At 45.8% G+C, this 16,617-nt stretch overlaps 1 protein-coding gene and 1 long non-coding RNA gene across 3 annotated transcripts; both read right to left on the reverse strand.

Annotated features, from left to right (window-relative positions):
* Nucleotides 1-671: 671 nt before the first annotated feature.
* LOC132342885 (uncharacterized) lies at nt 672-2,331 on the reverse strand. The gene is made up of 3 exons (XR_009491463.1): nt 2,225-2,331; nt 1,966-2,138; nt 672-734 (listed from the first exon to the last, which is right to left on the reverse strand). It is a non-coding gene; the product is annotated as an uncharacterized lncRNA (long non-coding RNA).
* A 3,999-nt stretch (nt 2,332-6,330) lies between these two features.
* On the reverse strand, nt 6,331-13,496 carry KIR2DS1 (killer cell immunoglobulin-like receptor, two domains, short cytoplasmic tail, 1). Of its 2 annotated transcripts, NM_001097567.2 has the most exons (9): nt 13,431-13,464; nt 13,253-13,288; nt 11,842-12,108; nt 10,647-10,946; nt 9,323-9,622; nt 8,304-8,354; nt 7,692-7,814; nt 6,917-6,969; nt 6,335-6,805 (listed from the first exon to the last, which is right to left on the reverse strand). In NM_001097567.2, the coding sequence occupies exons 1-9, from the start codon at nt 13,462-13,464 to the stop codon at nt 6,650-6,652; spliced, it is 1,320 nt and encodes a 439-aa protein (NP_001091036.2). In that variant the 3' UTR covers nt 6,335-6,649. The 2 variants fall into 2 exon arrangements, with proteins under 2 accessions (XP_024833761.1, NP_001091036.2); XM_024977993.2 differs by having other exon boundaries at nt 6,331-6,805; nt 13,253-13,496.
* Between the last annotated feature and the right edge of the window lie 3,121 nt (nt 13,497-16,617).

Genomic DNA, 16,617 nt, shown 5'->3' on the forward strand with positions numbered 1-16,617 from the left:
TCCCATACCACCACCTGGGGCTTCCACATCCTGGTACATCCAGTCTGTATGCCAGCTCTTGACATTCTCACCTGTGATCATCGTGTCCAGAGTGTCACTGAGGGGCTGACCACTCAGAGTGGGAGAGATCGAAAGCACAGAAACATCTGCAGGAAAACCTCCTCATCTCAAGGTCACCTGCTTACCAACCTTAGTTCCACATGCGGTTTCATTTCCCTTGGAATGGGATGTAGCAATCATAGATTTTGGGTTTTAGGATGCGGGCAAGATGGGGCACCATCATTCTGCCCACTGCGGGACCCAATTTCCTCTATTAAATAGCTTTTTATGTAGAATGCCTGGAGCACTTCCTGTCATTTTGACTGGACCCTGACTCACACTCCCACCGAAAATCTCTGGGGTCCGGGAGACTGGGACAATGGGTGGCCTCTCTGGACAAGAGCTCTCTGACCAGTACCACAATCTCCAGAGTACACTGTGTTTTGATCACGCAGAGGGGAGGTGACTGTAGTGACCATGACATCTGTAGGTCCCCACGTGTGCTTCAGTCATGGGGTCCATGAGGAAGTCCTTCCAGAATATGATGCCCTGGAGCTCAGGGACAACAGTTCTGTCACCTTTGTGCAGCCTGAAGCTGTCAAATCCATGAAGGGAGTGACACCAGAGAGACATGTGCTGTCCTTGAGAAATCACAGGACTTGGACAGGCTGAGAGGGAGGGCTTGTAGTGATCACCTGGGGAAAAGAATGCATGGTTTACAGTAGAAAATGGGGAACCCCTTCCTCTCACTGGGCTCAGATGACCCACCCCTTTCCCACATCTCTAAGGCTCCTTTTCAAACCAGGGGAACTCATGCTCCATGGAGACTCCCACACCACAGAGGCATAGCACACCCTACACAAAAAACATCTGCTGAGAATTTTGAGTGTGTGTGTGTGCTCAGCCATATCTGACTCTTGTGACCCAATGGACTATAGCCCGCCAGACTCCTCTGTCCATGGGGATTCTCCAGGCAAGAATACTGAAGTGGGTTGCCATTTCCTTCTCCAGGGGATCTTCCAACCCCAGGATTGAACCCACATCTTCTGCAGCCCCTGCATTGCAGGCAGGTTCTTCACCACCGAGCTACCCACAAAGCCCGAGAATTTTGAGTGTCAACTAACAGATTCTTCCTGGATGTTGATAATGTAAAATTTGTTTTCTAAAACAAGACAGAGTAGACACCCAATGGAAGAACAACCTGTGTGAGTGAAATGATGTCAGCTCACATGAGAAACACAGGACATGATGGAGCCTGTGGTAGAACCTTCTGGAATCTCAGGGGGCAGGGCATAGGTTTTCCTCTTCTTCTGAATGGGGGGCAGCAGCAGTTCTCTGCAATACCTATCCATGGAACTGCTGGAGAGCTTGAGTCATCAACTTGTCCTCCAAGGGTCTGTGGTCCCTGGCCCTGCTGCCTTCCCTCAGTCTACAGATAACACCAGTCCCTCGCAGTCACCCCATCTCTGAGCATCACAGTCTCCTGTAGGTGCCCATAGGGCTTGGCTCAGCAGAGGGAAGAGTATCTGGGGGAGGGTCTCTGGGCCAGAACTGGGGGCTAGATTTCCCTGAAAGTGTTAGTCAACCAGTCATGTCTGACTCTTTGTGACCCCATGGGCTATAGCCCACCAGACTCCTGTATCCATGGAATTGTCCAGGCAAGAATACTGGAGTGGCTTGCCATTTCCTTCTCTAGGGGATCTTCCGAAACCCAGGGATCAAACCCAGGTCTCCCTCACTGCAAGCAGACTCTCTACCATCAAAGCCACCCTGGGCTCCCATTTTCTACTTCCAAAAGACCACCCTCATATGGTTATGACTTCCCATGGTTGACACATCACCCTACCTTCTGCGCCATCTTCCCTCTAATTACAGGAGAGACTTACTTGAGGAGGATGGCAACCACGGTTTGGGGGAAAGACTTACTCTCTTGTGCCCAGATGCTCTGGATCAAGAAGAATCCTGGAAGAAAGACTCATGATGGATGATCCATCTCATGTCAGACCTTGCCTTCTACTCCCCCAGCGTGTTCTATGGGCCTCGTTGGCAAGGATGTTGCTCGGCCTTGATGAACCCAACCATCAAGGTCCACTTTGCCCCTGTGGAGGACAGGGCTCTCTGTTAAGGTGGACACAGCCCTCCTGGTCAATATTTGCACCAGGCTTTATTCCTTTCCAGGACTCACCAAGACATATCAGGCTGACGATGGCAGACAGCATGACGCTGCTCTTACTGAGCAGGAGGCAGCAGCTCTGCAGACCTAAAGAGTACACAGGATGTTATGATGACACCCAAACTAACATCGTGTGCAAGCTGACCACAGGATGGAAAGATGACTCACACAGGCTCTTCTTACCTTAAAAAAGGCAGAGTGTGGGGGCCCTGGCTGAGGGAGGAATTGGGCTTCCTGGAAAATGTTAAGGCCAGTGCTGTCTCCTCAGATTGTTTAACAAACTTGAACCACAACCTCTGACCCAACCCACCTTTGGCTACGTTTTCAAGTTTACCAAAAATGTATGCCGCAATATCTAATCTGTGATGACTTTGAGGCACTGAATTATTTTCTATTTTCATTCTTGATATGATTTTCATAGAATTTCTTATTTCATTCCTATATTAAAAATTTTCCAAGCATTATATTTTATCTTTATTTTTTTTTTATTTTTAAACTTTACAATATTGTATTAGTTTTGCCAAATATCGAAATGAATCCGCCACAGGTATACCCACGTTCCCCATCCTGAACCCTCCTCCCTCCCCCCCCACCCTCCCTCTGGGTCGTCCCAGTGCACCAGCCCCAAGCATCCAGTATCGTGCATCAAACCTGGACAATTCCATTCACCATTGCAACGGAAAGAATAAAATACTTAGGAATATATCTACCTAAAGAAACTAAAGACCTATACATAGAAAACTATAAAACACTGGTGAAAGAAATCAAAGAGGACACTAATAGATGGAGAAATATACCATGGTCATGCATTGGAAGAATCAATATAGTGAAAATGAGTATACTACCCAAAGCAATTTATAGATTCAATGCAATCCCTATCAAGCTACCAACGGTATTCTTCACAGAGCTAGAACAAATAATTTCACAATTTGTATGGAAATACAAAAAACTTTGAATAGCCAAAGCTATCTTGAGAAAGAAGAATGGAACTGGAGGAATCAACCTACCTGACTTCAGACTCTATTACAAAGCCACAGTTATCAAGACAGTATGGTACTGGCACAAAGACAGAAATATTGATCAATGGAACAAAATAGAAAGCCCAGAGATAAATCCACGCACATATGGACACCTTATCTTTGACAAAGGAGGCAAGAATATACAATGGATTAAAGACAATCTCTTTAACAAGTGGTGCTGGGAAATCTGGTCAACCACTTGTAAAAGAATGAAACTAGAACACTTTCTAACACCATAAGCATTATATTTTATCTTTAATGTTCAACCATCTTTATGACATCCACAGTAAAAATGGCTTTATTGAAAATGCTAATTTCATGATTTTTTAAAATTTATGCATTTTCCTATATTGTATTTTCTTTTCCCTGTATGTATGCACTGCCAAGTTCCTTGAACATGTAACAATTTTTAAAAATTTATGAATAGTTGGCTTACAATATTATATTAGCTACAGGTGTATACATAGTGATTCAGCATTTTCATAGATTACACAGAGTACAAAATATTATAAAATATTGACTATATTCCCTGTTCCAGACATTATAGCCCTGTGACTTAATTATTTTATAAATGGTTGTTGGTATTTCTTTTTTTTTTTTTTCTTTTTAAATAATGTTTAATAAGCAAATACCTAAATCCCCAATATTCAGGGTACATTTCTTTGACTAGGAAAGTGTCATTTTTAAGAATTGGAAGTTTCCATTCAAATCTTCCTTTATCCTGTTGACTTTTCTCTCCCTTGTGATTCTCCAGGCTTGTGGTGTCTTGTTTTTTAAGTATGGGGCAAGTGTGGCTGGTTTTTCTGTTCCCCTCTTATTCCCTTCTGCACTTCTCTTTTCACTGCCTCCTCTCATTTCCAAAAGAACGAAAGTGTGCATTTTTTTCCTCCAGTGGTTTCCAGTTGCAAATGAAAGTATCTAAATTAAATCGCATCCACCTTTTTAGGAGTGCAGAGAGGAACTACCCCGCCAAGCATTTGAAGCACGCTATCTATGCTTGATCCAAAAAAAAGTTTTACAGGAAATTACAAAGAATGTAGGGGATAATTGCCCATGTTTCCACTACCCAATGACAAATACTATTTGGAGTATTTCTGCAGAGGCCCTTTCTTCCTTTTCCTTTCTGTTTTCTGGGGTCTGAGTTTATGAGTATAGGGATAATTGCCCATGTTTCCACTACCCAATGACAAATACTATTTGGAGTATTTTTGCAGAGGCCCTTTCTTCCTTTTCCTTTCTGTTTTCTGGGGTCTGAGTTTATGAGTATAGGGATAATTGCCCATGTTTCCACTACCCAATGACAAATACTATTTGGAGTATTTCTGCAGAGGCCCTTTCTTCCTCTTCCTTTCTGGTTTCTGGGCTCTGAGTTTTGTTTTGTTTTTTTTTTTAATTAATTTTATTTTATTTTTAAACTTTATATAATTGTATTAGTTTTGCCAAATATCAAAATGAATCCACCACAGGTATACATGTGTTCCCCATCCTGAACCCTCCTCCCTCCTCCCTCCCCATACCATCCCTCTGGGTCGTCCCAGTGCACTAGCCCCAAGCATCCAGTATCGTGCATTGAACCTGGACTGGCATCTCGTTTCATACATGATATTTTACATGTTTCAATGCCATTCTCCCAAATCTTCCCACCCTCTCCCTCTCCCACAAAGTCCATAAGACTGTTCTATACGTCAGTGTCTCTTTTGCTGTCTCGTATACAGGGTTATCGTTACCATCTTTCTAAATTCCATATATATGCGTTAGTATACTGTATTGGTGTTTTTCCTTCTGGCTTACTTCACTCTGTATAATAGGCTCCAGTTTCATCCACCTCATTAGAACTGATTCAAATGTATTCTTTTTAATGGCTGAGTAATACTCCATTGTGTATATGTACCACAGCTTTCTTATCCATTCATCTGCTGATGGACATCTAGGTTGCTTCCATGTCCTGGATATTATAAACAGTGCTGCGATGAACATTGGGGTACACGTGTCTCTTTCCCTTCTGGTTTCCTCAGTGTGTATGCCCAGCAGTGGGATTGCTGGGTCATAAGGCAGTTCTATTTCCAGTTTTTTAAGGAATCTCCACACTGTTCTCCATAGTGGCTGTACTAGTTTGCATTCCCAATGGTTGTTGGTATTTCTTAATCCAGTCTACATACTTTGCTGCCCCTCACACCCAGCCCTCTCCCCTCTGGTAACCACTAGTTTCTTCTTTGAGTCTGTGAGCCTGATTCTCCTTTGTTATATTTGTTCATCTATTTTTATTTTCTTAATACTTATTTTTGTTTATCTGGCTGTGTCAGATCTGAGATGTGGAACGTGGTATCCTTTTAGTTGTAGCTTGTGGGATCGAGTTCTCTGACCAGAGATTGAACCTGGACCCCCTGCATTGTGAACCCAGAGTCTTAGTTACTGGACCATTACAGAAATCACTATTTTGATTTTTAGATTCCACATAGAAGTGAAAATATATAGCATTTCTCTTTCCCTGTCTGACTTATTTCACTAAGCATAATGACCTCCAAGTCAATCCATGTTCTCAAAAGTCAGGAGTTTATTCTTTTTAGAAAGCTGAGGGGGCTTCTCTGGTGGCACAGTGGTAAAGAATCTGCCTGTCATTGCAAGAGACCTGAGAGACCTGAGTTTGATGACTCGAGAAGATCCCCTGAAGAAAAGAATGGAAACTGATTCCAGTATTCTTGCCTGGAGAATCCCATGCACACAGGAGCCTGGGCGGCTACAGACCATGGGTCGCAAAAATGACTGAGTTGACTTAGCATGCGTGTGTTCAGCCTAATATGGTTAGTGGCACCATACTGGCTATCTCAGAGTATACTTCATCTTTTTATTTGGCCAACTAACATTATTATTTTTTCATGGAAAGCATTTTATTTTCAATATAACGGTGTGCACATGTCAATCCCAAACTCCCAAACTATCTGTCCCGCCACTCCTCCCCTCTGGTAACTCTAAGTTTGTTCTCTAAGTCTACAAGTCTGTTTCAGTCTTGTAAATAAGTTTACCCTTGTAAAATGTTACTGAACAGAGGGGTTTACTTTTATTCATTTTGTTTTAAACTGAATAATTTGAAGAATCAACTGGCAAATTTTTTATGCTTTATTGGAATTGTATAAAAAGTAGGGTGATCATGATAAGCTACCTAGTATGAGCGATTGATTATAGTATCTCCCCAAAAGGTGAGATAGTTACAATAGAGTCCTAGAATAGCCAGGCGATCATTAAGAGGTGGTGGGATTTTTGAAGACGATACTGTAATTCTTGGACTCCACTCCTCACCTCAGAGTTGCTGGGCTGCTTTGGAGGGGAAGGAGTGTCCATGAAGAACCCCTTTAACAAGAGATCAAGGTCCTCGATTGGTGACACTCTGTGTGCTCAGAGGATGGGGCCAATTCAGGGCTCAGCACAGTCTTGGTTTACATCGAATTTCGAATTTCTCATAAATAATGGGTTCAGCAGAGGGGTGCATGGGCCTCAGGGGAGTGGGATTGAACCGTCTCTCAGAGAGGGTCCCGAGGTCCAAGTGAGCGTATATCACGTCTTCTGCTGCAGAGTCCTGAGAGGAGAGAGGTGAGAATGATGGACTGAGGTGTGATCTTCAAAGGCTGGGGCATTGGGCATTGGAGGGGCTCAGACTATGGCAAGGATTTGGGCTGGGAGGACTCACTTCACCATTCACTGTTCTGTCTTCCATGGGCTCTCCTTCCATGATGGCAACATCTGCAAATGGAAGAGAGTCAAGGCTCTTCAGGGTGGAGGCAGTTATTCCAGACCTCCGTAACTTTGATAGTTACGTCAAAGCCAGAAAAAGGCAGGGGTGTGCCCCAGGTTGCTGAGCCTGTCTACTCCACTAAATGAAAACAAAACAAAACAAAATATTCCATAAACAAGCCCAGCCATTCACAGACTGTCTCATGAATCTGTGCAAACTCATGGACCCATCCTACATCTTCTGTTATGGACCATCCTCTTCCAAAAATCAGCAGATTCCCAAGATCATGTAGGGGAAAAAATGCATGGTTGTAGTGTAAGGGAAGAACAGGGCTTGAAATGTCCCTGGTGACCCGAGGATTAAGGGTCAACCTTCCAGTTCAGGGAGCGGGGTTCTATCCCTGGTGGGAGAATTGAGATCCCAAATGCCTTGAAGCAAGTATCCTTAGTGCTGCAACTGCTGAGCCCGTGAGCTCTGTAGCCTTGAACTGCACCCCAGCACCACAATGAGGATCCCCCATGCTGCAGCCAAGACCTGATGCAGCCAAGAATAAATCAACACATATTTTCATAAAAATTACAGGGTTCCCTGGGTCTCTGGAAGATGTTTCATCAGGGATTACAACAACGGAAATCAGTTTTTAACCTACAAGAAATGAAAACGCCATTCTCTGCTATGAGCCCACTCCCCCTGGGTCAGATGATGCTCAGCTCACCACCTTCAGACTTACGATTTTGGGTAGAACACCAGTGATAGACAAGAGCAGCGAGGATGATGGTGTTAGATGTGAAGGCTATGATGAGCCCAAGGACAATGTACCATGTGCTGGAGTGTGCTTGAGGAAGCTGTGCTTCTGCCAACAAGCCAAGGGAAGAAGGTCTGGTTATTCGTTGCATACACCCTGCCCCTACACACAGGAGTTATTGTTTCCTTGTGTCAAAGTGTGTCAGCACCTGTCAACCTGATCAGTTATGGCCTCCACTTCCCATGCTTAGTTCACAAAACTCTAAGAGGAATAATACATATAAAGGTGCTCCCTAAAATTCTCCACTTGCACTGCCATCATACCCAAAGATCCTGGTGGAGGGAGGGTAAGCATCTCCCTTAAACATGGGGTTAGGTCACTCTGATCCACTTTCTTCAATTTAGAAATTCCCAGTCACAGAGCATGAGAAGCTCAATGTCCCCTCTGGTTCTAGGCAGACCATGGTCTCAAATGCTCACGTGACAGGGACATTGAGGAGCCCAAAGTCACAGAGCTGGGAGTTGGCAGAGCCAACACACACACAGGAACCCTCTGTCTTCTCAGAAATTTTCTGAGATAGGACACCATCTTGCTTACCTTCTGTGGTGTGTGGATTCATGGTTGATGGGCAAGTACTTGTAGTGGATCCTTGGGGAAAAAAAGAGAGAAGGGGTGAACAGTAACCTTCCTCATACTAACTGAAGGTGGAATGTTGTTTCTGGAAGGTTGACCTCCTGCCTGCCCTTGACTCTGTCATCCCTCAGAGCACTGATGGTGGAGGGGAGAGCTTCTGGTCCCTCCCCGTGAATGCGTTGAGTGGACCCTCCATCCTGGAGAAGGGATGGTGGAAGGAGGCAGGAAAGATATGCCGGGTGGTGAAAGACAGCTGTAAGCAAGACATTCTCTCTGCTCCTGGAATGAGTATCTGTGCTCCTTAATTGGGAAATCACCTGTATGTCAGAGGTGCTTCTGGGAAAACATTAAGAGCAAGTGGCCAATGCAATCTCTGATCTTTCCAAATGAGCCTAGCCTCTCCTCCTCCAGGGTCTACCCTGGCTCTTTTCCTTTTTTGCATGGATAGACAGGACTCTGATGTGGAGCATCCATACAGGAAGTGGAAGAGGGTTGAGATGGATCTACTATCTCTCTTTCTCTCTGGTTCTCATTGCCTCCATTCCTCCAGAAGCCATAAGGTTCCCCTAACACCAACAAGGAGCCTTTGATATATAGCTCATCATACAGTAACATGTTATGCAAAAACCCAAATGGGCTTTTTGCCCAGTGCAATCTCATTTTCTAGATTGTAAAGCATGGGACTCTTCATGGGTTCTCCAGGGAAGAATACTGGAATGGGTTGCCACTTTTAACTCCAGGGGACCACGTTTTGTCAGGACTCTTCACTATGACCCTTCAGGCTTGGGTGGCCCTGCATGACTGGCTCATAGCTTCACTGAGGTACGAAGGCCCCTTCACCATTACAAGGCTGTGATCCATGTGGAGGAGATAGTGAAGGACAGAGGAGTCTGTTGTGCTGCAGTCCACAAGGTGGCAAAGGGTTGGACAACATAGCGACTGAACAGGAACAACAAAGCCTGGGCCAGAAAGAGGTTCCTCACCTGTGACAGACAGGAACAGTGGGTCGCTGGAGTCTGACCAGAAGTAGGGAGAGTGAGTGAAGGAGCCATAGCACCTGTAGATCCCACTGTGGGCTGGGGTCCCAGGACCCAGAGGGAACTCTGCCTGGAGTGCTCCATGGGGGCTCTGCCCTCCAGCAAGTGGGCACCCAAGGTTCTCCCCGTCCCTGAGCAGATGGAACTGGTCAAAGGCACTCTCGGAGCTGCAGACCAAGGTCACGTTCTCTCCTGACCTCACCACAGGGCACCCCTGGGCTGAGAGAGAGGGTTTCTTGGACAGACCTGGAAGGAAGAGACCTTGAACTTAGAGCACAAAATAACTCTAGTCCTAAGTATAGGACTAACCAGAAGTGTGCCACAAGAGAAGCACTGCAATGAGAAGGCCACCCACTGCCAGGAGAGAAAGCCCCACAGTAAGGGAGACCCAGCACAGGGAAAACTTCAGAAATAACTTTAAAAATGGAGTGTCATTTAATATCCTTTTTAAAAGAAAGAATATATGTATATGAATAACTAAATCACTCTGTTGTACAACAGGAATTAACAACATCTGAAATCCACTAGACTTCAACAAACATAAATAAGATAAAATAAATTTTAAAAATCAACCAGATGTGCTGTTCTCTTGAAATAAACGGAACCTACTAACTACTGCTGGGGACCATCAGAAAGCATGGCATTGACCCAGAAGAAGAGATTATGGAGTGAAAATTGCCAGAATCTCACAGGATCTTTGACCACCTCTTTCTTGAGGGCGTGTTCAGTGCTGCCCTGCCCACCCCCAGGGGCTGGAAGGACTCCTTATCGGGGAGGGTTGGAGGGACAGCTCTCCCTCTCTTTGTGCAGAAGGAGAGTTAAACTGCGAGGCTGAGCAACTTCAGGGTGTTGACATTCAACTCGATCACACAGGGGCCAGACTGCAAGGGCGTCTGGTACCACAGTGTGCTCCTGATAGAGGAAGGGAGCTCTGACATCAAAGCAGGAAACCAACCCCTTAACCAACCGTCATTGGCTGCCTGAGCAGGGGAATTGCCCGTGTCCCTTCTCTGGTACATTTTTCTCCGTTGGTCATTCTTTCACGTTCTTGCTCCTTCACTCTGTCACCGGCTGAGTCTTCTTAGCACATGGCACGGACTCTGTTCTCTTTTCCTTTCCACTTTCACACCTCCTCTCTCTGGTTTGTTCCCTCTCCTGAGCTTGTGAGTGTCTCTGCATGCCTGTCATTCTCTCCCAGTACTGATGCTGGACTGGACACCAGACCTTCTGTGACACAGAGAGCAGAAGGGACTGGTCTGGCCACACTCACCTGTGATGACAATGTCCACAGGATCGCTGGCGGCTGACCACTCATAGGGGGAGCTGCTGAGAGAGCTGTAGCATCTGTAGGTGCCCACACTCGCCAAACTCATGGGGCCAATGACAAAGTCAGCTGTGCAATGTCCACCAGTGAGCATCCTTCCACGTCTCTGGAAATGCCCTGTGCTGCTTTCTTGGTGCAGGATAAAGTTGTCAAACACCACCGGTGAGTGACAGCGGAGGGTCACATTCTTTCCCCGCTGCACGATGGGCCCTGGGTGGGCTGAGATGGAGGGTTTTGTGAACACACCTAGGAGCAAAGAGGTTGTGAGCTTCAGTGAGTCACCCCACCTCAGTGCTTCCCTTGAGAGCTGAAGGTGTAAAACTCCTCCCCATTTGCCAGCGGAGCCAATTACCCTTCCTGTGTGTTTTGTTGCATTCTCTTTAGCCTTGTTCTCGGGCTTTGGCTCATGCTTTTACGTCTGGCTCATGTTTCTCTTTGCTCAAGACCTCCAGCCTCCTCTGTGCTCATTCTAAGCTCTTTAGCTTTTGGATCTGCTCTCGGGTCCATGCATGCATACTCAGTCACTTCAGTTGAGTCCAACTCTGTGCAACTCCATGGACTGTAGCCAGCCAGGCTCCTCTGCCCATGGGATTCTCCAGTTGAGAATACTGAGTGGGTTGCCATGCTCTCAGCTTCATCCCATCCCTAATATGCATGGTGGGAGCTGGGGTGGGTCTCAGATGCATACCCTGGCTCCCTTCACACTCATCTAGAATGTGGGCAATGACTGCAGAACGTTGGGGTGGAGGTGGAGAAAAGGGAACATTTCCAATCTGTGACCCCTTCTCATGCCTCTGAGACATTCCTGAGACTCCTCCCTGGGGCTCCAGCTCCTTCATATGGGATTACAGCTCCCTACTGGGTGGCAGGTGCTGGATCAGGGTCGTGCCCTATCCTCCCTGCTGGCAGGCAGTGGCAGCGTCCTGTCTAACTAATGCCTAGGGAGGCTCCTCCTTCCTGAGCTGGGGCACCCCATCCCTATATTCAATACCCTGAGTTTAAACTCTCAGAGTGGGTCCTCTTTCCCTCCTTCGGTCCTGGCTGGTAGTCCTGAGGAAGTCTTGGGCTGCACTGGGACGTGGACCTAGGGAAGGGTTGCCTGCAGGCACGGCTGTCCTGGGCTGGGCTGGACCCCTCCTACCTGAGACCACAATCTGCAGGGGGTCACTGGGTGCAGACCAAGAGGCTCGAGAACACATATAGAACCCAGCATGTTCTCTGGTCACAGGGCCAAGGGTGAAGTTGTTGACATAATGTCCCTGGAGCTCAGGCAAACGCCTTCTCTCATCTGTTTTGAACAGTGTGAATCTCTTAAGTGGAGAACGTGAGTGACACCAAAGAGTCACGGTCTGTCCTAAGGGAACCACAGGGCTTGGCCAGGCGGACAAAGACAGCTTCTCATATTCACCTAGGAGAGAAGGAGACACAGGCTTTGAAAAGAAAATGGGAACAGTCAGCTCTCCCCACTGCTCTCGTGGGTGGGCTTCCCCTTTAATTCTTCGAACTCTCCTCCCCTAACGTGCATCACCCTGATGCTCAAGGACACCTGGGGCTTGGGGACAGACAGAGACACAGTCAATCCAGGATGGACATCATGGAAATTCTCAGGACATGAATCACTCTTTGGGTTGACAAAATGTTGAAAACCTTTCTCTCAAAACACAAAACACCTGGGGATTCCTGGGCAGTCCAGTGGTTAGGACTTGGCACTTTCTCTGCCAAGGGCCCGAGTTCATCCCTGATCAGGGAACTAAGATCCCGCAAGCTGCATGATGAAGGCAAATAAAACACCACAGAAAAATTGATGCATGGACAAGAAGCGAAAGGACTTCCCTGTTGCATTTGTTGTAGCTCAAAATGGTAAAGAATCTTCCTGCAAGGCAGGAGACCAGGGTTCAGTCCCTCAGTTGGCAAGATCCCCTGGACAAGGCAATGGCAACCCCCTCCAGTATTCTTGCCTGGAGAATCCCATGGACAGAGGAGCCTGTTGAGCTGCAGTCCGTGGGGTCGAAAGGAGTCAGACACGATACTCTAACACTTACACAACTCAGCAGTGAAAAAGGCACTTGACTAAAAAGAAGGAAGTAAACCTTGAACCTCGCTCCTTTGTTAGCTAACTACAATCACACATCAAATGTGAGACAAGGTCCAGGTGGCCCTGCCTGATGACCAGACCCTTCCCTGGGGTCAGGTCTAGCAGGCGGACCCACAGATCCTGTTGTTAAGTGTTGGTTGGAGATGGCATGGGCCTACTTGTAGGGGAGGGTCTGTGGGCTGCAGCCTCTTGCTCCCCTCTCATGATAGAAATGGCACTCAGTGGGCCTAGCTCCTAACTCCCAGACTTCACACTGTGCCTTCAGGTCCAGAGTCCAGAGCTGGACTAACCTCTGGGGAGAGTGAATATGACTATCAAGGCCAATAGGAGGACCTGGGATCCACAGGGCATGCCGCTCTCACTGTACTGACAGGGGTCTCACCCCAGCCCCCAGTGTCATCTGCATCAGCCCCAACTGCTCTGCTCAACAGAGAAATAAGGGATGGGGAGGACTCACCCACAAGTGCCCAGATCTTCAGACTCACACAGAATCCTAGAAGGAAAAGCATGTCAGAGATGGCTTGTCCTGATGGACCCCACGCTCCTTGCACACTCATCCAGGGAACCTGGTCAGTGGTGTGAAGACCCCCAGATTTCCACCATAACCCTCTCCTACCGTGTCTTTCCGGACTCACCGAGACTCAGGAGGCTGAGGAGTGTGGGGCACATGGCTCTGCTTCTGTGAGACAGGAGGCAGAACTGAGCAAAGCTGACAGAGTCACAGGATGCGGAAGGCGGGCGGTGCTATTGGTACAGTCAGCCTGGCTCATGTCACATGGGAAGATGGCCAGCCTCTTCTCACGCCAGGGATGGAAGTCTGACCTGAGCCTCATCTGGAGCACGCCTCATGACCCAATCCTCACTTTTTGTCTTTACGAAGTAGAAATGGCGATTCAGTGTATACCATGCAGGATGCTTTTCTCAAGCTCTTGATAAATCTCATTAACCTTAACTCTTCAAAGAAGAGAAATCACATGTTCCCACCTCGTATGTCAGGCTCAGTGCAGGTTGCCAATTAAAGACTCATTAATAGAGACTTTTATTTGCATTCTTATGAGAAGACCAGACATGCATATTATGGTTCTTTGAAAATATTTAAAAATTCTACATTGTAATATATGTGATTAAGAAACTAACTGTGTTAGTTTCAGGTGTACAACAAAGTGATTCAGTTATATATATACATGCATCTATTGCTTTTCAAATTCTTTTCCCACTTAGGTAGTTACAGAATATTAAGTAGAATCCTCTGTTTTATACAGTAGGTCCTTGTGGTCATGCATTTTTTATATAGCCGTGTGTATATGTAAGTCCCAAACTTCCAATCTAACCTCCCCCTGACAATATCCCCCCTGGTAACCGTAAGTTCATTCTCTGTGAATCTGTTTTGTAAATAAGTTCATTTTTTTAGATTTCACAAATAAATGATATCTTTGTGATATTTGTCTTTCTCTGACTGTTCTTCATCTGAAATTATTTCGTGACTGTGAGTGGAAACTTTGCACACAGACACTCTCTCTGTCTCTCTTCCTCCCTTTCTAAGCCAAGGACCACACATGTACACAAAGATAATGTGTGTAAAGATGACTGTGGTGTTCTGGGGGGAAGGGGATTTGTTCTGCCTGAAAAGGTGGACCACCTTGCTTCCTAGATACTCAGATGAACACAAAATATGTCAAGTAGGGACTTCCAAGCTACAGATTGCTTGAGTGAGGGGCGTGTCCACAACAATCAACTCCAAACTGGGGCAAAATGGCCCAGCTTTGGCATCCAGTTTCAGGATGCCAAGGGCAGACATACAGCCAATTCAGCTGTTGTTCATAGACAGGAAACAAACCTCAGTAAGGGCAGTGATTCCACACCATTTTGCTGGCGGTGGGGGTCATTAACATTAGTGATGCTCCCTAAGTAATAAATCTGGTTCTCCTCTTGATCTTTATGTATGTAATGGAGTAACAGTACAGTCACCCTTCTTAAAATTTCCTCTTATTTACTTAATATCATGTTTCAGAATTGATCTGTATTCTTTGTCATTTCAGTTTGTGCATTTTTACTGTCATGTAAGGTTCATTGCAGATATAGAAACCACAAATTTTTAAAAATTAAAAAAAATATTGAAGTATAGTTCATTTCTGCTGTACAGCAAGTTGATTCAGCTTGACATGTATATTCTTTTCCATTATGATTTATGCCAAGAACTGAATAAAATTCCCTGTGCCATACTGTAGACCTCATTCTTTATCCATTCTACGTATAAATAGATTTCATCTGCTAATTCCAAGCTCCCAGTCCTTCCCTCCTTGGCAACCACAAGCCTATTCTCTGTCTGTGAGTCTGTTCCTCTTTCATTGATATGTTCCTTTTAGATTCCACACATGGGTGATATCACAGAAAATTGTCTTTCTCTTTCTGTCTACTTCACTTAATATGTTAATCCCAGGTTCACCCATGCTGCTGCAAATGGTATGATTTCATTTTTTAAATGTCTGAGTGGTATTCCATTCTCTGTGCGTATAAGCATATACATCTTCTTTATCCATTCATCTGTTGATGGACAATTAGGCTGTTCCCATGTCTTGGCTATTGTAAGTTTTGCTGCTATGGACATAGGGGTGTATGAATCTTTTAAAGGTATAGTTTTTTTCCAGACATATGCTCAGGACTGGAATTGTTGGATCATATGGAAACTCTGCTTTTACTTTTTTTGAGGAACTTCCATACTGTTTTCTACAGTGGCTGCACCAGTTTGCACTCCCCCAACAGTGTAAGAGGGTTTCCCTCTTCTCCACACCCTCTCCAGCATCTATTATTCGGCAACTGTCTAATGATGGCCATTCTGATCGCTATGAGGTGGTACCTCCTTGCAGTGTCGATTTGCCTTTCTCTACTAACGTGCAATGCTGAGCATCTTTTCATATGCCTGTTGGCCATCTGCGTATCTTCTTTTAAACCACAGATACCAATTGTGAGAGTGATGTCTATGGATTTTGTCTGAAATGAACGACACCTCTGCTAATGTCTCATGAATGTGCTCTGAGTCCAACCTCATGTTGTTTGTCAAGGGACAGAGTGATGAGGTCTTCAGGAAAGGAATAGTGACTTTATTTGGAAAGCCAGCACACCAATGAGATCGTGAACTTGTGCCCCAAAGCATCATCTTACCTGAGTTAGATGGGCTTTTTGGGGAGTGAGAGGGATGGTCCAACAGTGTTTACTGAATGTAAAATAACCCTAGCCCGTGGGGAAGAAAATTCCAAGAAAAGAGAACAATACACATTAAACACTCATGTGTGAACTCACACTTTCACACTTTTACACACACACACATACACACACTAAAAGAGGAGGAGGTGTGGCTGGTTGTTGCAGTGTTTTAATTAACTAATTAACGGTTGTGCTGGGTCTTCGTTGCTGTGCACAGGCTTTCGCTAGTTGTGGGAAGTGGGGCAGCTCTTTGCTGTGTGCAGGGTCTCTTATCGCTGTGGCTTCTCTTGTTGTGGAGCACCCGCTCTAGGCACATGGGCTTGAGGCCCACGGGCTTAACAGCCCCGAGGCATGTGGAATCTTCTCGGTCTTGGGATCGGGCCTGTGTCCCCCACATGGGCAGGCAGATTCCCAACTACTAGACCACCAGGGAAGCCCTGTTGCAAGCTTTTTTCCCCCTTAATTTATTTATGTTTAATTAAAGGGCAATTACAATACTGTCATGGTTTCTGCCATACATCAACATGGATCAGCCATAGGTATACTTACGTCCCCTCCACTGTGGAAATCTTTTAATTCTGGAATCCTTTGTTCTTGAAGCTGTCCATGCAGGTCTGG

The sequence above is a fragment of the Bos taurus genome, chromosome 18 (genome assembly GCF_002263795.3).
Source record: "Bos taurus isolate L1 Dominette 01449 registration number 42190680 breed Hereford chromosome 18, ARS-UCD2.0, whole genome shotgun sequence".
In the NCBI taxonomy this organism is placed as follows: domain Eukaryota; kingdom Metazoa; phylum Chordata; class Mammalia; order Artiodactyla; family Bovidae; genus Bos; species Bos taurus.

Coding starts and splice junctions, on each gene's coding strand:
- KIR2DS1 (XM_024977993.2), bottom strand. CDS start 13,352: ATGAGTGTGCAAGGAGCGTGGGGTCCATCAGGACAAGCCATCTCTGAC. Junction 9,623..10,646: donor TGTGGACATTGTCATCACAG/GTGAGTGTGGCC, acceptor TCTTCCTTCCAG/GTCTGTCCAAGAAACCCTCT. Junction 8,355..9,322: donor ACTGTTCCTGTCTGTCACAG/GTGAGGAACCTC, acceptor TTTTTCCCCAAG/GATCCACTACAAGTACTTGC.